This window comes from Semicossyphus pulcher, unplaced genomic scaffold (assembly GCF_022749685.1).
Source record: "Semicossyphus pulcher isolate SPU_LCO1_2020_fin unplaced genomic scaffold, fSemPul1.0.p SCAF_7, whole genome shotgun sequence".
NCBI lineage: Eukaryota > Metazoa > Chordata > Actinopteri > Labriformes > Labridae > Semicossyphus > Semicossyphus pulcher.
Genome location: NW_027211748.1, coordinates 23,258,114 through 23,275,490, shown reverse-complemented (window position 1 = coordinate 23,275,490; position 17,377 = coordinate 23,258,114). Strand labels below are relative to the sequence as shown.

Sequence of the window (17,377 nt, the reverse complement as noted above, 5' to 3'; positions counted from 1 at the left end):
ACAAGGCACCTCATAGTGTGCATATATAATATGTACATATTTGTCACGTTTGTAATCACACCGATTTCACCCTTATATCTTTAGATATCTTTACACAGTGCTTTCACATTCCCAGCCAGTTAAGTCAGCCAACACACTTAAAGTGCTAATCTCAAAGATCTCAGTTTCGTTCTCTTTGGCGGCACCTGTGGTGATAAACGGTAATTGCAGGAGCACACTTCCCAGATATCCAGACAGTGTTGCATGTGTGGCGTCCACGGTTGGCTCCGGTTGTAACTCTTGATTTTCCTGGCTGACGGTCGCTTTCCTTTTCAGACTGTTTGCTTCATCTGAGCGTCGAGTTTGTTTCTTTTTCTTTGGATTTTCACTTATTTTTGAAGTTGTATCTGTAGTCATCCATCTTTTCTTTGTTTGTTCAGCCATAGTAGATTACTGTTTACTCGCAACACTTGCAGAGAGCGGAAAAGCAGCCGCTTAGCTCCGCCTACCCTCTCTGGCAGACCAACCACGGCTGGCTGATGGAAAACGTGTCACTAACTGGGCGCCGCTTGTGATTTTTTACCCGTGAAAGTCGCCACAGACACCCAGTCTGTAATACTGCAAATGCAAAGGCTTTCATAAGTGGGCCATAGGCTCAATCACCATTGTGTTACCTCATTCGGTGAATGATAGGGACTTAACAGACATTTATTTACATGAAAATCTTCAAGACGATATCTTTAAAACAGACAAGGAAGTGTTGCACTCTTACTCATCTAACTGTATCATATTAACAGTATTATCTTTGTCAGACAACAGTATAGGATGTAACTGACATGGTGCCTGCAATGCTTCTATTTTTTCTGCAATAACACAAACGTTTTCTTTCATGAAAGGAACGTAGCACAAATAAAAAAGCCACAATACTTGCACACATATTAAAATATTGTATTTTGTATGTAAGTCATAATGCTGTTCGTTCAAATGTAACTTCTTCCTAGAACTCAGACACACTCATGACTGTTGCCTCTCTCCTCCAGGTGCCTTCATGCTACCGTACTTCATCATGCTGGTGTTCTGCGGCATTCCCCTCTTCTTCCTCGAGCTGTCCTTCGGTCAGTTCGCCAGCCAGGGGTGTCTGGGAGTGTGGAAGATCAGCCCCATGTTCAAAGGTCAGTGTCAGGGAGTTTGTGTTGCATAGGTCACAGACAAACATCGATTTCCAGGGACTAAATCCTGTACAATATGGGGCCGCTTATTCAAGGATTCAGGTTAGGGTTTGGGTCCTGATGTTTCACTGTCACTGATCACAATCTCTGCTGTCACGCAGATTTAAGAGGCTAATGGTAAGGACTTAAAAGCAGCAGAGTTGGTGTTAACTTAGGATTCATTGCAGTGGAAGATAAAACAACTAAATCTTCGACTTGATGCAGCTTTGAACAAATTAGGCGTCTTAGCAACAGGACAGTGAGGATTCATGCAATGATGTAATGTCTGTGTTGACAAGCTTGAAAATGTAGATACATCACAGCATGGAGGGTTCAGAGTCCAGAAGAGAAACAAAATCAGTTTTCATCTTCTCCTTCTGTTTGTCCCCTCCCTCCCGTCTTCTCTTCTCCCCTCAGGTGTGGGCTACGGCATGATGGTGGTGTCCACCTACATTGGGATCTATTACAACGTGGTCATTTGCATCGCCTTCTACTACTTTTTCATGTCCATGACAAACCTGCTGCCATGGACCTACTGCAACAACCCCTGGAACACGCCGGACTGCAGCGGGGTGCTGGGACACAGCTACCAGGTCAACGCCAGCCTGGCTAACGCCACCACGAGCCTGGTCGCAGGCGTGACCGAGGTGGTGAACCGCACCAAGAGGACCAGCCCCAGTGAGGAGTACTGGAAGTAAGTCTCTGACTGAAGTTTTTTCAGTCTTAATAACCAAACCCAAAAGAGTTTCCTCACCGTAGTTTTAGTTGGATCAGTTTGATAGTGCACCTTGTTTTGTAAGTTTCCCAAAGTTGTGCAAGTAACCTCTTTTGAAAGCGTACAAATATTAGACTAGATTTGACCCTTAACTTTGGCAGCCTTTGAGCACTGCAAAACTAATGTCCATTGATTTGTCAGCACATTGTTTAATACTCAACTCATCTTTACTTATATCGCACTTTACACACAACACAGTTGATCCAAAGCGCTTCACATTTAAAAAATGGGAAAAACAAAAACAGAAGAGGAGAAAAAGCACAAAACAATAATAGGAAGATAATCTATAAATAATTAGTAAACTATTTTATTAGTTATTCCCACGGTTAAGAGAGCTGCTGTGTAACAAACCACTTTCATGGCGGCTGTGAGTCGGTCATCTTTCAATCGGAAGGTTGGTGGTTCGATCCCTGACTGCTGCAGTCACATGTCGAAGTGTCCTTGGCCAATTTGAACCCCAAATTGCTCCCCGTGGCACAGCCATCGGGTAAGAATGTGCAAAGATACTGATTGGAGATTGGCACTTCGGTCATTGCCATCAATGTGTGAATGGGTGAATGTGACATGTAGCATAAAAGCGCTTTGAGTGGTCAGAAGACCAGAAAAGCGCTATATACTGTAAGTACAGTCCATTTACCATTGACCATTTCGTGTGAAGCACAGAAGTTTCTTTGTGGTTTTTTAAAGCGGCCCGGTTCTGGTCGCACACGACTTAATCAACGTCCCCACAGCGGATCATTATATGCAGATATAAAACACATATTTACTCTGCTGCTTTCAGCTGCTGGGAGAATTTAATTAACTGTAAATTAAAGCTTTCAGACTGTAGCAGCCGTGGGTTTTGTTTTGAATCAACCATAAATCTTCAGCTCCGAATAAACAGCTTTGACAATAACATTTGCATTTGCTTGTATTTGTTATCTCAATGCAAATAATGAGAGTGTTTAATTAAAAGTGTCTGAGTTGCAGCATATTTCTGTCAAATATTCAATTTGCTCACTGAAACCACAAAACGACATTGAGACAGCAGCGTGCACCCGACCCTCCGCCTTTGTTTACACACACGGGCCATGAAAGCAGCACAGGAATGCGTGCAGTCAGGACATGATCAATATCATGGCACTGCCCTTATCAAGACCAAGAGTCTGCTCAAAACGTGAGCTGTCGCTTCATTACTTTATCGACTTCCAGTGAGATACACACAACAATTTGTACGATTTTGGTAAGATCCAGGTTCAGACAGGTGTTTGTTTGACTAATCCCAGCTAACAGCTCATTCTGCAGCTGCAGGTGTCTGTGGCTCAGGAGATGTTCAGATACTCTCTCATGTAATAAACTCTAATCCTGATTACAGCACAGCTTTATTAAACCGCCAGATCTACAACAATTGTTGGAGCCTGCATTCATCCTCCTTCATCTCTTTGTGCTGACAATAATGTAATCAGGAAGAGAGATGCTGCTGAGGCAGATGAGAAGATGTGTAGGATGAATAATGAAATGAAGATATGGATAATTATCCTCATGTCGTTTAGAGTCATTTCAATTTGTTGCAGCCTTACGCGGCAATTTGAAACAAACAGTCTTTATTTTCTGTCGTTTGTATTGAAGCAAAACAGGCCAAATTAATCAAACTAGATTGCTCTGTGTGGAACAAGAGTCCATTACTGAGACACTCATAATTAAGAGGCGCGACATGATGTATAGTTTGCAAAGCATTCTTAACGTCTCTCTCTCTCTCTCTCTCTCTCTCTCTCAGACATTACGTGTTGAACATCTCTGATGACATCGGGAACTTTGGAGAGGTCCGTCTCCCCATCCTGGGCTGCCTGGCCATCTCCTGGGTAGTCGTCTTCCTCTGTCTCATCAGGGGCGTTAAATCCTCCGGAAAGGTCAGCCTCACACATACACACACACACACATTCAAAACAGACACCATATTCAAACATGTCTCTATGTTGTACATATAAACAAACAGGTACAGTAAAATCCAGAATATAAGTCGCAAAAGACGCAGTCTGTTTTTGGGCGTATCCCAAAGGGAAAAAGGTTTTCTATAACTATGTATTAATAAATTCATGTATACACGTTATTTCCACAGTTCATTTTCATTTAAAACACATTTAAAACACACACAAATTACAGCCTACCATCTGTTTTCCCCATGTCGAGTTTGCAAACTAGCTGGCAGCCTATGGGAACGTTGATTGTCCGTGATGAATCGTTAGCAACAATCAAGTTAGTTTTGCTCGCTGTTTTAAACGTTGTAGCTGTTTGGACCCAGAAACAGTTTAATGCGGGGATGTGACATCACCGCTCAACAAGCAGATTGCTCCATCGCCTCGGTAAAGTGCCGTAACACAACCTCTCTGCATTTTATACTGGTATATTGGTCGCACCAGTACATAGGACGCAGCCCACTTTTTAGATGAAAAAAAATGTATTAAAAGTGCTTCTTATACCCCTTTCCCACTCAAAATTAGCGTGTTGACGCAGATTCTTTAAACCCAGGAAGACCTGCTTCCTGTCAGTCTTTTTTCTGCTGCGTCACCGTCTGGCGTCACAAATGTGCACGAAACAGGATTAGTAAACAGCGAAGATGTTACGGTGGTTAGGTCTTTATTGCATCTATCACTCTGTTTATCAAACTCGGCGCAGACAAATTTGTAACAGTGTTCGAGCGCTGCTCGGACGGAGACGGGTTGAATTTGTAGCTGAGATGACGAGGAGTCGCAGAAGTTACCGACAGGGCATAGCATCGTGCCAGAAAGGGGTGGTTCCATCAAAGCCGTTCAGAGCCGAGGCGATAATGACCCGGGTCTACTGCAGAGTCCTTTGACCCGGGTCTGAATGCCGATTGTAACCTTTCCCACTAAGCAAAAAAGCTGGGTGTTAGCGGGTTTTATGACCAGTGGGAAAACGGCTTTATACACCAAATTTTATGGTATTCTTCAATCTTTTTTCACTGTTGTTGGTTTTGCTTTGAAAAGCTTCTAGTTCTAGGTGTCTCTAATACATTGTCTGATTGTTTGTGTGTGTCCAGGTGGTGTACTTCACAGCCACGTTCCCCTATCTGGTTCTGACCATCCTGTTCATCCGTGGAATCACCCTGGATGGAGCCATCAACGGTATCAAGTACTACCTGACTCCACAGTGGCAGAAGGTCCTTGATGCAAAGGTATTAACACTAACTTAAACAGACTTATGGGCATTGATTAACTGAAAGTAGAAATGTATTTTTTCCTTGTTATTACTCCTTCTAACTACATGTGTGTTTGTTTCTGTAGGTGTGGGGAGACGCAGCGTCACAGATCTTCTACTCTCTGGGCTGTGCCTGGGGCGGTCTCATCACTATGGCTTCCTATAACAAGTTTCACAATAACTGCTTCAGGTAGGTACTCGAGGCTATCAGGGCAAAAAACTAACATGCCTTAGAGTCAGAGTTCAATATCAGTGTGTTCAACATGTAGCTGGAGCCAGGAGATAAAGATAGCTAGCCTGGATGTGTCCTAAGATGACAAAATATGCCGTCTCCGAAGTTCAAGTGTTAAAACATTACATCTGGACTCTTGTTGTCAATGTGAGTTTGACCCAATGACTGTATATATAGATGGATGACACTTCTCCATCTACTCTAATTATACAAAATTGAAGCCAAAACAGCCCTGTGATAGGCCATGCCATCTTGCGACGGTGACATCACTTGGAGCCAGAGTTGCGCAGTAGAGATCAGTGGGTGAAGCAGCCGTAGCCACTTCCGCTAACCAAAACACACACTAAACTTACCAGAAAAAAACAGCAAAGATCCCGAAAGCTGACGTGTTTAACGGCTTCTTGTGTCGGTCTGAAGCAGACGTTCACAGATATGTAAACTTCAATGACTGTAGTGATTGTTTTAGTTACGTCTCCTCTCACCGTTCCTCCTCTACTCTGCTAATCAGGAACAGATCAGCTGCAGGAGCCGTATTTGTCAACAGAGCTGTCAATCATCATTTTGACAGCATCAAATAACTAATTAAAAATAAACTTGTCAGAAAAATTAACACTTGGACATAAATCAGCATGATAAGAACTAACTATAATGACAGAAACCATGTTTGAGAAAAATGTATTTGGCGTGTATTTTGATTTTATAGTTTGACTCATGTCCCATCTGTTAACATGGAGGATTTATTACCTATACTGCAGCCAGTCAGCAGGGGGCGATAGAGAGGGTTTGGCTTCACATCTTTTTATACAGTCTATGTTTTGGCCTGTGGAGACATCAAGAAGAAACGTCTCCCAACTGAGACGTAACAGTTTGAATCTCCCGCAAGCTAAAGCTAGCAAGCTAGTCCCACTCCTAAAACACACGAGCAGTAGTGGGAGAGCCCGTTCATGTGTTGTAAGAGAGTGGCATTAGAGGACAGCCTTCTGGTTCGATACTCTCAAAATGTGGCTCACCCTTACTAGTTTTGAAAGTTGCCTACCCCAGCTCTAAACTACAGTTACACCATTTAAATTATAGAAATTGGAGGTGGTTGAATTACCCAAAAGCAAAGCTGTGCTGCAGCAGTTCCAGCCTGTGCCGTTAAAAATGAGGAGATGTAGAAGAAGAGGAAAGACTAGCATGAAGAACATAAAGGGCAGTTGCTACTGGATGCTTCAGGAGAGAGGGAAGAGACGAGCAGGAGAGGATGGAGAGGAAAGGTGGTTTCAGGTTGTGCAGGCTGTGTGGCACCTCTCCATGAGTCAGGGCCAGGGAGTGAAAGAGAATGTAAGAGGAGAAGGGAAAGAAGTCAGCAGCCACTTCAAGGCCACCTGTCTAGAAAGAGAAGGGGGGAAAAGGTGAGATAAGGTGGGACAGGAGGAGGCACAGAGATAATGTTTTTAGACTTGTGTTAAGAGTCTCTTTGCAGTGTGCTAAAACACCAAGGGAGGAAGCAGGAGGCTGAGGACAAGGTTACGATGGAGGAAAGGGGACAGAGGAGGAGATAAGGAAAGGAAAAGATGTAATTTACTCTGCTGAGCTTGTCCACACATGCTGACAGAAGGGGAGGGGGTCGGGGTGGAGGGGGCGAGGAGAAGATATAATTTGTTCCTCTGCCAGGAGCTTGAGGTTGTGCTATCTGCGCTCGCAGCTGCACGGCCACCTAATCAGCTTGTGTTCTGCAGCTCCGTCCCTGTGGAGCCGCTCTCTGCTCTCCTGTAACACCACCAATCGGTGCGCATGCAGAAGTGCAGAGAGAGGAAGGCTGAGCAGGGGCCTGATTGGTCGATTGTGAGAATCTGAGAAAAGGGCCGGCATCAAAGTCATCAAAGACATCCTCTGTGATAAGTCAGGAAACAGGAAATGTGAGGAAACAAAGCAACGCGCTACCGCATAAATCCCATGTTGAATCTGAGTCAAAGTCCGAGTCTGAGTCAGAGAGAGGAGAGATGAAAAGGTTTTCTCTTCACATCTCCGGCAGCGTGCGCTCAGAACAAGGACAGCAGACTTCAAGGGAAGAAAGGGAGAACACTGCTTTCTACATTAATAGTGCAAAAAGTTTCCATTCTTCATGCAAGTCAACATCATCAGAAACAATAAACGCAGCTCAGATCAGTGTGAGATCTCAAATCTCTGTTTCATGTTCAATCAATTAGGAAAAGTAATCCTGAACAAACTTCTTTTCTATCATATAAAATTCGAGCACAAAGCAAAGGCTGCTCTTTTTCTCAGAGCACAAACTGTATTTTTACCAAACCTGTACTAAAGAAACATGTTTTTGTAGAGAAATACAGCGTAATTACTGAGAATAGAAAATTGTTCAGTGCAATTTGTCTCTGTCCTTGAGACATAAATCCCATCAATTCTGGTGCACTTTACCAAGGTCTGTTTTGACAACACTTAAAGGGCCAGTTCCCTGATTTTCAACCTCAATCTTATCATGTTATTATGGGGAGCTAATGCCATTACGGTAGGAAAAAAAATACAATTTCACTCTGTGCCTTTGGAGGACGCTATCCACTTCTCCAACGGGCCCTGGAAAACCTCCAGGGAGCTCGCTAAACTACACTTCCTCAATCTAGGACGCCCGCCTCCGATGTCATGTCTCGTTCAAAATCGTCAGGTTTGAAATGTAGACTGCAGACCTGAAGATTTTTTAGACGATCCACGGGTGTATTCTCGTTGTATTTCTGACTGTACCGCTCTGAGCCGTTGCCTGCAGCGAAACAGTCGTATTTCACTCCAGCATCTCTCCCTGGGCCATTTGTTTCAGAGGGAGAGGCGCAATGCACTCTGGGTGTTGTAGGAATGTAGAATGGCCGAAACCACAAGCTGATGTACAAGCTGTTTGTTCCAGGGGCGAATTGCTCTTATAAAGGAAGATTTCCTGGAGCAAGTTTACCTTGAGACATTGCAAAAACTGCTATGCACTTATATGTAACTTCATGTCAGATTTGTTGTTCCTGCAGTTTGCTTAAAGCCGAACTCGTTTCTTCTTCCCTCCGTACAGAGACAGCATCATCATCAGCATAACCAACTGTGCGACCAGCGTGTACGCCGGCTTCGTCATTTTCTCCATCCTGGGCTTCATGGCACACAACCTGAACGTCCCCGTGTCAGAGGTGGCCGACCACGGCCCGGGCCTGGCCTTTGTCGCCTACCCAGAAGCCCTCACTCTGCTCCCCATCTCTCCGCTCTGGTCGCTGCTCTTCTTCTTCATGCTCATCCTTCTGGGACTGGGGACTCAGGTGAGGCAGGAATCTGACCACGCATCAACACTTGAATTATTTGTGTTATATTATAAATTATTTTTGGGGTAAATATAGTGATAAGTGCAAGACTGCATACTTTTACATTTTGTTTTCATGCTCATCTTGATCTTGGAGCAGTTGGGCCTCTCTGTTAGGGGCATGTTCCCTGATAGATTAATTAAAACTACACAAAAGGCTTAAATGATCACAGATATACATGACAGTATCCTTACTGGACATACGGTACACATTTTAGAACCAACAGGAGTTGCGTACTTCAGGAACTGTGTTATCTGTCATTTAAGGTCAATGATGGCAGACTCCATACAGCTCAAGCTGATCTGTGTTATGCTGTGTTATTTCACTGCTACACTTATCACTGATTCGAGGAGACTGTCTTTTAGATTACCAGGTGTCATACAGACAGAAGTGGTATGCCTTTCATGATATGTGTGTTGAATGTGTGTCTAATACAAATATGTTTTCATCACCTACATCAGCAACAAAAAAATCATGTTAAGGACACCCAAGGAAGTTTTAGCCAGTAAGAGGAATGGTTCTAAGGATTGCAGAGTCTGTTGGTCATTTCACTTCTTTGGTACAAAAATACAGCTCCGGAAAAAAGACCGCTCCAAATGTTCCTTAAATCAGCATCTCTCTCTACATTTCATGGTCAGCCCAATCCAGATCTGAACCCCATTGAAAACCAGACTGGTGGAGAGCATGCTGAGATGCATGAACACTGTTATTAAAAACCAGGTTATTCCATCACATTGTCGGATCCCATCGGATACAGTCAACATGAACTTGTTTTCTTTGCATTATTCGAGCTCTGAAAAACATCTGTTTTTGCATCTTTAGTTTTTCTTAATCAGTCGCCATTTTCTGCAAATAAAAGACCTATTTGGAAGCAGGAGAAATGTTATTTACAATAAAACAAAAGTTCATTTTACACAAACACAAACCTATAAAAAATATATCTTTGCAGTGGTCTCTTCATTTTTGAGCTGTATATTAACCACTGTTGGATGGTTTTCAAAGGAGTTTGGTGCAGATATCCATGTTTTCATGAGGATGAATCCACACAGCTGCTATTGGACTGTAGACTGTTGTTATGATTTATCAGCCTGTGTATAACAAAGGCTTTTTAAATCGAGTTATGTAATAAATATAGAGCTGAAACTTGCAGTAAGTGGATCAATATGTAGCCGCTAAGATTAAATACTGTTGTAAAACATTTGAATTACTAAGCGTTTAAATATTAATAATATAATGAACACCCTTCATCTCTCAGCAATGGCTGTTTAAACTGTTCACATGAAAAACCGTCTCCAACCATCTGTCCAATCTCATCCCTCATTTCACTGAGTCCTTTCGGTCCCTGCTCTTCTAGTTCTGTCTGTTGGAGACTCTTGTGACGGCCATCGTCGATGAGATCGGCACAGACTGGATCATGAGGAACAAGACTGTGGTCACGCTGTCAGTGGCTATAGTTGGATTCTTACTGGGCGTGCCACTAACGACACAGGTAAGCCCCAAACACATGCACATCTTTGAACGCAGCCTGTTTCCTCTCACAGCCTTCACTCATTGTGTGTTTACTGTGTGCAGGCAGGAATCTATTGGTTGCTGCTGATGGACAACTATGCTGCTAGTTTCTCTCTGGTCATCATCTCCTGCATCATGTGCATCTGCGTCATGTACATTTATGGTAAGGAAGGAAACACAGTGAATATTCTTTTGTTGAAATTTATGACAAGAACTGCTGCTTTAAATGTATGTATATGCAGGACACATTAACATTAAAGCCCCCCTCCAGTGAGACTCGAGTGTTTAACCTTGTAAACATCTCCATGTGGTGTTCTTCATGCGCTACAAGACATATCAGGGACAACATCAGCAGTCATCTCCATGGCTGGGCCTGTCTGCTTTTAAACTGCAGTGTACCAAGGACAGGCTGAACAACACGCTTTCAGATTGGCAGGTTTGAGACGTCACAAACCTAAGGAGCCAATCCCGTTAATGGACGGGGTGACGCTATGCATATCATTATGTGTAACCTATGGCAACCACTTTGACGATGCACGAGCCAGCTGTAACCGTCATCGTCATTTTCGCAAACTCACGACTGACTGCTAACGTTAACGTTACTACTACTAATTACTACATTTCAAGCTATCTAAGTTTCAACAAGTTGCCACTAAATGACGGCAGAGACGTTTTTTGTTTCAGGCTATAATTTTACAAAATGAGAGATGTAGTACATAGTGGGCCTTGGGAGGATTTTTACAAGGTAATTAAACATATTTTGCAGAAAATACATCAGACACAATTTATTATTCCAAGCAGAGCATTTTATATGTCTTAAAACGTGACTGGAGCTGCTCTTTAATATGAATTTATATTGACCGTGTGGTTTGGTTTTCTACCTTTCTTATATGTATTGATGATTTGCTATCCCTTAACATAATGATTACATCCAGTGATAGTTTCAGATAATAGAAAGTCCCCAGGATATATACAGTACATGTCAGTCTGCCAAGCAAGGACAAAGTAAAAGATTGAGACAGATGCAAAGGAGAGGACACAACTCTTCCTCACTTTGTCAGTAGTTACAATATATGATTACATTTATTATTTTCTAGCTTCTTTGAATATAAAATGTGCGTTTTCTTACAAATCCGCCACCATATTCCCAATTTAAACAAACACACCCCACAAAAAAACTCTGTTGTACAAGATGCAAAGATACTTCTGTCTGAACAGGCCAGTCAGGGTGTGCTTTGTTTCCTGAGGACATGTTTTTTCAGTGTGTGCATAGACACTACGAAAAAAACTTTTCTTCTCTTACTCTCCTTTTTGCACGCACTGCACATTTAAACAGCTACAGGGCTGGATTAAGATAGTTATGGCCCCCTAGGCTACACATCCTGACACATCCTTCTATAAGGCACAGACACTGGATACATATCACAAAAGAAGTAAGGTGCCATTGAGGATATATTCAAAGGTAGTATTAATGTGAATGATAGACATTTCCCCCCATACACCATGGTCTGTTTCAGAAGCAAATCAGCATGTAGGGAACAGACCCACAGTCTGATATCAGCTCTGAGATGACTGAGATAAAACGAGTGCCAGAGGCGTCCCCCCCAAAAACGGCACAATGGAATTATTTTGGGGCTTCCTCAAATAAAAAAACCTGATGGCTGTAAAGATTGAATCCCTCTGTGAGGATAGTAGTGACAATCTGCCCTGTTACAGTAACCAACAGGCTGCCAGACATCAACAGACCAGCACTTAAGGGTACACTTTGTACAAAAAGGTTAAACTGTTCAGGCTCTTAAGGCTCTGGTGAACTTTTCACTTCGTCTGCCTCGTTAAGCAGAAGCCTGCAGTCAGGCTGTCCTGAGACAATGAGGGGGAAATAAAATGGAAGCGGAGATAAGAGGACTGATATTATCTCAAATAAAATATATCTCGCGGTTATTTATAGCCAACTCCAAAGCCTGACCAAAACAAATGTATTTCATTATGAATTAGGAATTGTGCTATCAAAGCAGTCTGAACGGTGGTTTATTTCAGCAGCTGTAAGTCACAGTCATAGTCCAGTCCCTGTAAGTACTGTTGACCCTCCAAATTAACAATGGATTTGTGCGTTGTACTCACTCAGGCCTTACCCTACAACATAATTTTATATAAAACACAAGCTAACGTACGCACATATCAATCTGTCTCAATGTTTAAATGTTCTTAAAGGTGGGGTGTTATGCTAATTTCAAGCTTCATATTTCACTCTGTGATGCCTGTGGAGTAGCTTAGCATCATTTACAGTTAAAAACTCATTTTTCTCACACTGGTGCTCTGAGCAGGCCCTCATACAGCCTCTGCTTGAAACTACTCAGTCAGCTCTGTCCCTTTAAGAAACCCCGCCCCAACAAGCCCGCTTTCTTCTTAATTTTTTACATTTTGTTTGTTTATTTGACAGGGACAATACACAGCTGCTTAGCTGTTCGAGAGTTAGCTATAAGCTAATTTGCATCTGTAGTCCTTGGGCAGGAAACATAAAACAATTACAAGTAAAATAGATAAATAAATAAATACACAATTACCAGACAGTACATATTCACTAAACAACAACAACATTTCACAGATTAAAACACAAAAGTTTGCGTTTGTGTGATGGGTCCATGATTGGGTTGATTTCAACCATGATTTCATCTTACGTTTAAAATCTTTCAAACTGCAGCACCCTCTTATGTAACTTGGTACAGAGTTCCAAAACTTAGCTCTGATAGAGAAAGCTGACCTGCCAAACTCAGTAGATCTGTGCTGTAATGCACACTCACATCTGTAGGTCTTCCTAGTTGTCCTCCCGTTATTTGAGCACGGTGATATGAACTCTTTTAGTGGGGGAGGAGCCAGATTATTGATCACTTTGTACACTAGTACAGCAAGACACACAAGGTTGTCACAGGTCAGGAGATTAGACCTCTGAATGATGTAACAATGATGGTAACTTAATGGCTTTTTGCCCAGTGCTTTGAGTGTTTATTAAGTGTTTGCAGTCTTCTGATTGGCCAGCTCTCTGAAGCCTGTGACGTCACAAAGTGCAGCATGTAGAAAAAACTGTGAAACCTGGCGTTCACAGCAGCCTGCAGACTGAGCTGAGAAGCCTGGGGATTACTCCAACATACTTTTACCTACAGATTTGAAACGTTTAGTTTGGACATCCAACATTGATCATCCAAAGAATCAAGCCCATCTGGTGGCCCTGTTCATGTATGGACACCTGACTGCAGCCCAGGTCACCAGAGTTAGTGGAAATACACCAATAGGAAAAAAAATCCCAGATAGATTCAGTTCAATACAAAAAAAACACTCTTGGTTTACTTTAAAATCACAGGCTGAAGATATATAATTGCCGTGGAGCACCAACACCCAGGCTCTACTTTCATTGTCTCCATAACATTTTGCGTTTTCTTTGCAGGTCACAAGAACTACTTTAAAGATGTTGAGATGATGCTGGGCTTCCCTCCTCCTCTCTTCTTCAAAGTGTGCTGGAGATTCATCTCTCCCGTCATTATCTCTGTAAGTGAACACACACTCACACACACACACACACAGCTGCTTATCTGAGACCACAGTCGCCGTGATTGAACCTGTAATCAAAATGTAACCGAGCTGTCTCTGGAAACATTCAGGTATTTGGAGCTCTGATTGTTGATTGATGAGGTTCTTAGCTTTCCTGTGTTGCTGACACACTGCTACAAACATGACCTACATATGAGCTGCAATCAGCTCTAATCTGTTTGGCTACAGTTTGTTCTCCAGTATAAAACTCTAAAAGCAAATCTTTCTGTCTGGGAAACGGACACATGCAGCTGATATCAATGGTATTTCCCAAACAGGCCTCAGCATTAGCCCACTAAGCTGCTGGGCCAACCAAGAAATGCATTGTTGTGGATTACTGGTCAGATTTCAGACACTTCTGTTTTCTCACTTTTCACTACACAGATTGATACCTCTCTCTCCAGGGCCTCTGCTAGAACTGTGAAAACTCGAATTTTTAGATTACAAAAAGTCTACAGAGATTTCACCTGGAGTTTCTTCAGTTTGCATCATCTTTGGTCCCGCAGATACTTTTTCAAACACCTGCTCTAAACAATAATTCACCGCCTCTCTTGTGTCCACGTAGTTCATCCTGATCTTCACGGTGATCCAGTACAAGCCCATCACCTACAACGATTACGTGTACCCCGGCTGGTCTCTGGCTATCGGTTTCTCCATGGCTCTGTCCTCCGTGGTCTGCATACCCATCTATGCCCTCTACAAGATCTCCAGGTCCCCAGGAGCCACCTTCAGAGAGGTACAGCACCACCCACATTTGTTTATGCAGTCCTTTGAATTGCACGGATCATACATTGTTGGACGTAGACGTGTTATTGAACATTTGCTTTGAACAAAACTTTTGAATTGACACAGTTATGCTCATGCTACATGAGCCGTTGACAATTCAATGCCTTTAACTACACTGTATGATAGAGTTGGTATGACCCTTTAAAAATACATTTTTTTACATGCAACCTCAAATAAAGTAATTTTCTTATTGTGCATCATGAAAGTGTAAAAAAAGTGTGTATATGTGTGCACTTCCCATGGGTCATCAAAACATAGTAGACATTATAATACGTTAATTCTAGGGATGTTCTGAAACCGATACCTGGACTTCAGCATCGGCCGAGTTCTCTCCGATACCAGCAGGATTAAATATTTATACACCAATCAGCCAAAACATTATGACCACCTGCTTAATATTGCGGCCAAAACAGCCCTGACCCATCGAGGCATGCACTCCTCTAGACCTCTGAAGGTGTGCTGAGATATCTGGCACCAAGACGTCAGCAGCAGATCCTTTAAGTCCTGTAAGTTGCGAGGTGGAGCCTCCATGGATCGGACTTGTTTGTCCAGCACATCCCATCGATGCTCGATTGGATTGAGATCTGGGGAACTTTGAGGCCAAGTCAACACCTTGGACTCGTCGTGTTCCTCAAACCATTCCTGAAGCATGTCTGCAGTGTGGCAGGGCGCATTATCCTGCTGAAAGAGGCCACTGCCATTAAGGAATACTGTTTCCATGAAGGGGTGTACTTGGTCTGCAACAATGTTTAGGTAGGTGGAACGTGTCAAAGTAACATCCACATGAATGGCAGGACCCGAGGTTTCCCAGCAGAACACTGCCCAAAGCATCACACCGCCTCTGACGGCTTGCCTTCTTCTTCTTCATGGGCACCCTGACTGGTCTTCGGCTACGCAGCCCCACACACAACAAACTGCAATGCTCTGTGTGTTCTATCAGAACCAGCATCAACTGTTTCATCAGTTTGAGCTACAGTAGCTCTTCTGTTGGATCGGACCACACGGGCCAGCCTCCGTGCTTCCAAAACATGAACTTCAGGACTGCCTAATATATCTCACCCACTGACAGGGGCCATTGTAACGTTATTCACTTCACCTGTCAGTGGTCATAATGTTATGGCTGATTGGTCGCAGTGTCAACAAAAATAGAGATGCAGCAATGTGTATCCACCCTCTTGTCTTAACATGGTCACTGTTTGTCAGTTCTGGCTCCAAAAAACACAAGATGGGGATTACCAAAGTGCTGCACTCAATGGTGCAGCATGTCTACTTATTTTAAACAGTATATGGTCTGTAACGTGAACACAGCCATGCCTGTTGAAGTTAGGCTTAAGAAATGAAAGCATTATAAACTAACATTCAAAGACTAAGCAATGAAAGCAAGTGGATTTTATTTGTTGAAGTGTCAGTCATAAATAATGTACATGCACTGTTATAATAACCGGAGGGATGTAAGCAGTTGAGATGGAAGCTGAAGCATTGCTGCAGTCTGTGCAAGAGTAAAAGAGATTTTAAAAGCAGTTGTGTTTCTGGAGTGTATATATTTTGTTAAGAAGGGTAAATGCATCCAACTTAATCCTGACTTAACTTGATGTATCTTTATTTCAGTGGTCAGTTTCCCTCCATAATGCTGCTGCTCTGAATAACCTGTCGCTCCCTCTCTTTCCATCTCAGCGGTTGAAGAACGCCTGCAAATCACATCCAAAGTGGGGCCCCGCCCTGCAGGAGCACCGGACAGGCCGCTACGCCCCCATGGCCTCCGAAGACACGGTTGAGGCTCGACCCCTCAAGGAGAAGGAGGAGCTGAAGGAAGAGCTGAAGGAGGAGGAGAAGGAGAAAGAGAAGGAGAGGAAGGATGATATCAGCCTCACCATCCAGGGAAGCAACGGCTCCACCAACACACACAACAACCCCAACCCCAGCGCATAGACAACACCCGCTCTGTCAGCGCGGCCCCCACCATCTCCTCCTTCTCCCCCTCCCTTCTCCTCCATCCTCACCCCACTTTCCCACAGTCCTCTGTGGGGGAGATCCCATTCGCTGGAGACCTTTACATATTGTAAGGGCTTATTATATCTATCCTAACCTCTTCTATCTATCTGTGCGTTATCTCTAGATAAACGAAGAAAAAAAAAACGAAAGGAAGAAAAAATTGGGTCATCATCCAAAAGATTTGTGTGTATGTTAGTGTGTGCGTGCGGGTGCGTTGTTAATTTGTTACACATAATTTAATAATGCAGTTTGTTTTTCCTTTCCTTTTTTTGTAAAACTTGTACATGTCATCTTCATATGCAGTTAGAGGTACAGTAGATGTGACGCTGCACGTGTTTGTGTTGTGCATGCAGCAACATAGAGACACACACTGTTCTCCTTTATTCTGTTAGCTGGGTGTGTTTGGAGTCAGCAGCGATTGACAGCTGGAGACTTGTAGTGATACGAGGTGCTGTTGAAATGTGCTCGTACCGGCCATTTACAGTTTGATGGTTATGAATGATGGAATTGGTTCGGAAAAAGAGGCGGATACACTCATTCACACTCATACACTCACACTATTGTACATTTTACAGCACACAGTGACCTCAACCATAGTTGATCTCAGCTTAAGACTAAGCCTGTTGTTTTTTTATGCTGCTTCCTTCTTTAAATCGTTCGACAGAGCACAAATATTTAACAAACACCCAACACTTAGGGCTGATCATCTGTGGAAATGTCCTTCATTTGTAACTTTTTCCACTAAAGCTGCTTAAACTTTGGAAACTCAACAGAGAAATGTCGGTAA

At 43.0% G+C, this 17,377-nt stretch overlaps 1 protein-coding gene across 2 annotated transcripts; it reads left to right on the top strand.

Annotated features, from left to right (window-relative positions):
• The first annotated feature begins 1,074 nt into the window (after window positions 1-1,074).
• slc6a9 (solute carrier family 6 member 9) lies at window positions 1,075-16,808 on the top strand. Of its 2 annotated transcripts, XM_069684087.1 has the most exons (12): window positions 1,075-1,151; window positions 1,605-1,881; window positions 3,719-3,851; window positions 5,003-5,137; window positions 5,247-5,350; window positions 8,439-8,676; window positions 10,073-10,207; window positions 10,291-10,390; window positions 13,670-13,770; window positions 14,378-14,548; window positions 16,273-16,400; window positions 16,449-16,808. In XM_069684087.1, the coding sequence occupies exons 1-12, from the start codon at window positions 1,142-1,144 to the stop codon at window positions 16,525-16,527; spliced, it is 1,611 nt and encodes a 536-aa protein (XP_069540188.1). In that variant the 5' UTR covers window positions 1,075-1,141; the 3' UTR covers window positions 16,528-16,808. The 2 variants fall into 2 exon arrangements, with proteins under 2 accessions (XP_069540188.1, XP_069540187.1); XM_069684086.1 differs by having other exon boundaries at window positions 16,273-16,808.
• Window positions 16,809-17,377: the final 569 nt, after the last annotated feature.